General features: G+C 37.5%; 1 protein-coding gene across 1 annotated transcript; it reads left to right on the top strand.

Moving 5' to 3' along the window:
- The first annotated feature begins 1,102 nt into the window (after positions 1-1,102).
- On the top strand, positions 1,103-2,290 carry LOC146691675 (leukotriene B4 receptor 1-like). The gene has a single exon (XM_085433534.1). It carries the CDS (start codon positions 1,103-1,105, stop codon positions 2,075-2,077), a length of 975 nt encoding a protein of 324 aa, XP_085289660.1. The 3' UTR covers positions 2,078-2,290.
- Positions 2,291-5,840: the final 3,550 nt, after the last annotated feature.

The raw sequence follows: 5,840 nt of genomic DNA, 5'->3' as shown, positions 1-5,840 counted from the left end.
ACACCTGCCACCACCTACCCTATCAGTGACCGTAATAACAGATTCTAGAGATTTTTTTAAGTGAAAGTCTAATTTCTTTTCATTTACCCCAACCAATCCAGTACATGGCCTCGTTCTGCCAGAGGCTTCTTCTTGTTGAAAGGCCGTTTTTGTTTCTCACTGTCACCTAATGATCGCTCATAGGGTATCATTTGATTGTAGGGTTGTTTTTTTTCTGTATTACTGTAGGGTCTTTATCTTACAGTATATGTGCTGTAAGGTAAAAAAAAATGGTGTTGTGTTTCAGTGCTATATCAATACAATTTAACTCAGAGCTTAAATCTGGGACTCTCCACCATTTGACTCTAGCCCCGAAGAAACTTTTCGGATGAGAGGTGAAACATCTTCAAGCAACTTAAAGAAGTCCACATGCTTTTCTTTCTAAGCTCATTAGACTACGATGACCTGGATGACTGGGAACCTTCACAGACAACATTTTCCTTTAGATGATCCTCCCATTTTTTGGTGCATGTTGAATAGAAATACTAGAGAGACTGATATTTACTGTAATGCATTGATGACAGCCACATATGGATTTCAGACAGATTATTCCTCATCACTTCACTTGTTCCTTTAGGCTGATATACCCTGATTATAGTTGTTATAGGCTAAAAAGCAATAATGTATGGGTTGGAAAAAATTTATGTTCTTTTTTTCCTTTCAATTTGTAAATAAAACTAATATGCCAGTTATACAAACACATGCAAATGTGTATAGGTAGAAAAATGCAAAATAAATAAATGCAAAAATAAAAATTCTCAAGTTTTACTGACAAATGATGTGTATTACAGACATAAAGCATTTACAGTATTTGCAGGATTTGGGTTGAGTTTTATTCAGCACATTTTTGTGGAAACAGCAGCAAACTTTGGTACATGGTTATAACCTGTAATAAATTCAAAAATGTATAAAAAGAGCCATGCAAAATCCTGACACCATGGGTGTAAATGTTTACTTTGACATGACTGTTTCCTTGTTGTTAGTTCCTCTTTGACAGTTCATGTGACTGGACATTTATTATCATCACTTGCTCAGAGCACATCATTACCTGGAAGCTTGCAGCATGGCACAGCTCACCAACGCTGTGGTTACTTCTAACATCTCCTCCTCTCCTGGATATTCACCCCATTTTTCATGGGACTACAGTGGTATAGCTGCTGCAGTAGTGCTGTCCATCTGCTTCCTGCTGGGATTCCCTGGAAACATCGCTGTCATCATTCTCAAGCCAAACTGGGAGAACATGTCCAGTCTGACCCAGAGTTTGATGCTGAACCTGGCTGTGTCGGGCCTACTTTGCATGTTTACCGTTCCATTTTGGATTTACTCTTTCCTCAACAGCTGGACCCTGGGCCTGGTGGGCTGCAAGATCATAACATATTTTGGGTACTGCAGCATATATGCCAGCCTGCTGACTGTGACTGTGATGAGTGTCCAGCGTTACTTTCAGGTGGTATACCTGCAAAGGAATTTAAACCACATACAAGCATGGAAGCTGCTGGTTCCACTCTGGCTGGTTGCAATGATCCTGTCCATTCCTGCTTTAGTGGTTCGACAGCTGGTAGAACAGTCAGATTGGACATATTGCAAACATCAATACTATTCGGTGAACCAGTCAATGGCCGTGTTGTTGGCAGAGATACTTGTGGGTTTTGTTTCAGTTTCTGTCAATGTTTTTTCATACATCTGCCTCTACAGAGAGGTGAATCAGGCAGCCTTTTTCAACAATCCACAGACCACCAGACTCATTACCAGTATCATTGTAACCTTTTTTGTCGTGTGGGTGCCATGTCTTGCCATAAATGTCCTGGGTGTGGCAGCTATTTCCCTAAACAATAAGGACTTGCTGAAGTTTTGCGAAGCAGCATGGGGCACCGTTACAGCACTAACGTTTGCAAACGGTGCAGTGAATCCACTCCTGTATGCCTTTACTTCTAATGGTTTGTCCACTCTGTGCCAAAAAAATGCTGAACATTTAATGCAGAAGCTCAGAATTACCCCACAATCTAAGTCAGCAAATACCGTTTCAGACGTAAGATGACAACGTTGAAAGCTCTTTAATTATTTAGATTTTTTTATCAAATGATTTTCCCCCTGTGATGCTGGATCTTCTCTGTCCTGCACTGTAAAACAACAACAACAGAAATATACAGTAAAATAATTGTGTGTAAACAACAAAATTACCTATAATATCGCCAATCACTGTTCTAATACAATTAATCAGACCTAACATAACAGTGCTGTTGGATTTTATTATGTATCTTATATGCAATGTTATACTTTTACTTTTAATCCATAATTAATGTCATAATAATGTAACACCCATTAAATAAAAATAAAAATACTTTTATTAAACTAGTAAATGGGTTTAAAAATACAGCAATCCTATGTTTTTTTTTTATTATACTAACTGTCTAATGGGGGTTTGTGTGTATTTTAATAAAACACTTTATAATAATGTAACACTATTAAGCATTAGTAAGTATTAGTATGGTTGTAGTGAGTGCTTAATTTATCATTTATATATCATTACTCCTCCTTGGTATTTCATTTATAAATACAGATATGTTTATCCATCTGTTACTAATACCAAAAACCATGTACACCACCACTGCTGTACGTTGTTTAACTATGTACAGTTACTGCTAGTAAAAACCATAGTCGTTATAATAGTCATAATAAAATATAGTTATCTATAAGTAGGATACCTAGGAGCAGTTTTAGGGTTTTCACTAAAACACCACAGCACTGAGATGTGTAATTTCTGAACATCCTTAAAATGCTTATGGTTGAAAATTTACCTTTTTGGTAAGTAAGGCAGGTTTGACTTGACACCAACAAGTCATAATGAATCTACTGAAAGAAACAATAACAAGTCTGTATGAGGGAAGGACACATTAAAATAGATACATATGTCTAAATTTAAAGAGGCATGTGTACTGAATCCTAACTGTTGGGTACAAGCAGCTAAAAAACTGAAACCACTAACATTACCTCAGTCATTAACTTTGCTAGCAAGCCCACTCTCCTCTGAATATTATGAAAGCAAAGGGTTGGTTCAGTAGTTAAAAAATAGTTAGTTGACACCTCTGTTAACTACAGTAAAGGTAGTGTGTTATATTAGCAAGCTACTGATACTGAACTTAAGTTTCTTATATTTGTCTTGCAGATGCAACATGTACAGTTGTGCCTGGTGTACATTGTGATCCTTTTTCCTCCCCTAAAATTAGTTATTGGTGTTTTTACAACAATTTTAGAATGTTCCCGATGTCCACACACAACAATTTAATAATTACTGAAAATCTTGTGAAATATGCTTAATTCATATAAAATTATACTGATGTGAGATAATAAAGATAATTGCTTTGTTTGGTTACGAAAGCCATTAAAAAAAAAGGGTCTAGTACACCCCATGCCCCCTTTTAGACTCACCCCTGTTTGCTGATACTAACGCTTCCATGTAAAATAGCACGGTTATAATAAATGTATATTTAAACATGTTGTCAGATAGTGACAGATGAAGCCTCATGGAGACTTGTAGCTTTCCATTTAAATGATTTTAAAAAAAGGTTAGTTTCTTAAGGCTTCATGTGTAAACATACCCCCCTGCTGGTCAAAACCATTATTGTCATTTCAATTATTTGTGACATTGTTTTGGCTGTCATGCAACAGTGTCAACATAGACGTAATCACTGCCTAGAATTAAAAAAAAAAAAAAAAACAACGACTCTAATTTGATTGTATGTGGCTCATTCATTTATCAAAAAAAATGTTGATTGATGTGCGGTTGACAGTAGTAGAAGTCTATCAATGTCAAAAACCTTGTCAGTATGATTTCAGTATATTTTTGAATAAATCCAATCCAAATCCATGACATGAGATGTTGATGTTAAAATCACAGTCTTTTCAAATGATGAGACAGTGATTGTGCTAATGAATACTGTGCGGATGTTGACTTTTATCATTTTTATCAAGATATTATATTTTTTCCATTGTGCTTAGACTCAGTTTCTCTTTTTGCTAATAACCACTCTGGCTTTGGAGAAACCGTTTCACATTGTGCTGAGAGGCAGGAGTGCAAAACTATCCCACAGTAATCTTGCCTAGATGATACCCATAGATGCAGTGTTGTTGCCATTGACACACAATTAACACTTCCCAATGGAATGAAAAAAAGAAAACAGACTTGTGTATATTATAGTAGTAACACATTTCATTATTTACAGGCATATTATTTGTAATACTTTATTGGTAGAGATCACCTCATGGGTGGAGCAGCTCTTCACCTCTTTGTGTACACTGTTTTGATGGTATATATGCATCAATCTATCAATCGTTTGTTGTAAGATTCAGGTAATTATTTTTTAAAAGCTAGATATTTTAAATGAGAATAAGAAAGAAAAGTATTTCTTTGTGCCCCCGTTTCCCTGTTAATGCCCTACCTGGCGCCCCTGGCAAAACATTGCTAGACCCGCCCCTGCACAGTTACCAGCTGTCAGCTACATAGAAAAGGATCCTGGTGTTATTTGTCTCTCAGAAACAGTTCATAACTTCCCTTTAACTCATTCATGTCACCCAAAAGGTAAACCTGTTTCTCCATCACCTGTTCAGCTCTGATGATTCAGTAAAGACATCTCCTGGTTTCATCTTCATGTTTCCCTCTCACCACATATCCAAACCGACATAATGACCAGCAGCTTTTACAGCTGTGGCTCCAGCAAACATCAGCTGATACTAGAAATGAATATTAAATAAATTCTAACAACAGCTGATCAAGCTTAAACATGCTGCTGTTGTTTAACGCGACATCTGCTGGTTTCCTCTTTCTGGCGCAAAGTGGGCGATAAACAAACAAGAGAGAAAATCCGATCAGCTGATCATTGATCAGTTTCATGATTGAAGTAGCAACAGGAGAGGGAGGGGGAGAGAATTAGAGGAGAACAGGCAGCTGACAGCGTAAAGACACAGAATAACTCCAGCTTTGTGTCTTTTTCATTCTAGCTAAAGTCCGGGACAAACTGCGTTCCTTTTCACCTCAATATGAAACGCGTAATATTTTCTCTGAATATGGGATGATTCCGTTTTTTACGGCAACTCTAATAATTAACCTTATGAACATAATAAAGTTCAACATCAGTAACATCATGGCACCCACCCAGCTGTATAGAAACTCCGTCATGCTAGCTAGTACCCTGCACGAAAAAGTCAGCATAACGAAAATAAACTCCTCCTAAACTTGGTTTATATCTGACCCAGATAGACATCAGGTCATAACTTCTTACCTGAAGTTCAGTTCACCTGACACTCGGACCGGCGGCCGCCTTGGGTCTCTCCTCCTCCTGCCTCCTCTTTCCCTCATCCACCCGCTGGCCTCCATCACTAGCTAATGTTACTGAATCTGTGGAAGCTCCGCGATAGCCACCACAAGAAGTAACGAATAACGACCCTATCTAAATCCCAGTAACGATTAACGCGTTCCTCATTTTGGCATAATAACTAGTTACCGTGCTCGTTACCACAATAATAACGTAGTTACTGTAACACGTTACTTAATAACGCGTTAGTCCCTACACTTCTCATTTGCAAGCGAGCCTCAATACATGCTTGATAAGGGACTTCCTGGATTTCTTGACACATACTTCAAAGCCTCGAAACACTGTGGCCCATCACTATCAGACGGGGATTTTATTGTTTGTCTCGTGTTGTCAGCCTTTATTTTGATTTATTATATGATATTATCATTTCTCCCTTTTTTAAATGTGTCAGTGTTGGAAAAAAATGGCAAAATCTCCAATTGTATAGCA

The sequence above is a fragment of the Copadichromis virginalis genome, linkage group LG15 (genome assembly GCF_057382275.1).
Source record: "Copadichromis virginalis isolate Kocher_CV1m ecotype Utaka linkage group LG15, C_Virginalis_male_GT1.1, whole genome shotgun sequence".
NCBI classification, from domain to species: Eukaryota; Metazoa; Chordata; class Actinopteri; order Cichliformes; family Cichlidae; genus Copadichromis; species Copadichromis virginalis.
Note: the sequence above shows the minus strand (reverse complement) of the source record. Positions and strands in the feature narration are given on the sequence as shown.

Excerpts from the sequence above, each read along its gene's own strand:
- LOC146691675 (XM_085433534.1), top strand. The coding sequence starts at position 1,103 with ATGGCACAGCTCACCAACGCTGTGGTTACTTCTAACATCTCCTCCTCT.